Below are 394 nucleotides of genomic sequence, written 5' to 3'. Positions count from 1 at the left end.
GGTGTTCGGTGGGTTATGGAGACACGAAAATACCCAGCATGCATGAACCACGACAGAGTCATCGGCAAGCGGATGTTGGTCGTGTAACAGAAAGAAGAAGAGGAAGAAGGGAAGTGGGACGGAGCTGTGCCAGGAGGGAGGGGGACTGAAGTCAGTTGTGAAGTTGGGTTGGTGTACAACGTTGCTGCTTCAGGCTGTCAGGCCGCTGTCTGGCTGTCAGGCTGCTGTCTGGCTGCCACCAGCATGGCTGCTTCAGGGAGGGCTGTCCGCTCCAACTCCAAGACCACTGGCTTGAATGTGGACATGGAGGTGAGTGCTCCAAGAGACTTGTTTGTGGGTGTGTGTGCGTTGTGTGTGTGTGTGTGTGTGTGTGTGTGTGTGTGTGTGTGTGAGA

At 55.1% G+C, this 394-nt stretch overlaps 1 protein-coding gene across 1 annotated transcript in view; it reads left to right on the top strand.

Annotated features, from left to right (window-relative positions):
* The first annotated feature begins 237 nt into the window (after window positions 1-237).
* The window catches only part of LOC143295043 (GTP-binding protein Di-Ras2-like), a 104506-nt gene continuing 104349 nt past the window's right edge, over window positions 238-394 (top strand). The window contains exon 1 of the mRNA XM_076606588.1: window positions 238-309. Coding sequence (XP_076462703.1) covers window positions 244-309 — 66 coding nt within the window. The 5' untranslated portion in view covers window positions 238-243. The remainder of the gene's footprint in view (window positions 310-394) is intronic.

This window comes from Babylonia areolata, chromosome 20 (genome assembly GCF_041734735.1).
Source record: "Babylonia areolata isolate BAREFJ2019XMU chromosome 20, ASM4173473v1, whole genome shotgun sequence".
Taxonomy (NCBI): Eukaryota; Metazoa; Mollusca; class Gastropoda; order Neogastropoda; family Buccinidae; genus Babylonia; species Babylonia areolata.
Note: the sequence above shows the minus strand (reverse complement) of the source record. Positions and strands in the feature narration are given on the sequence as shown.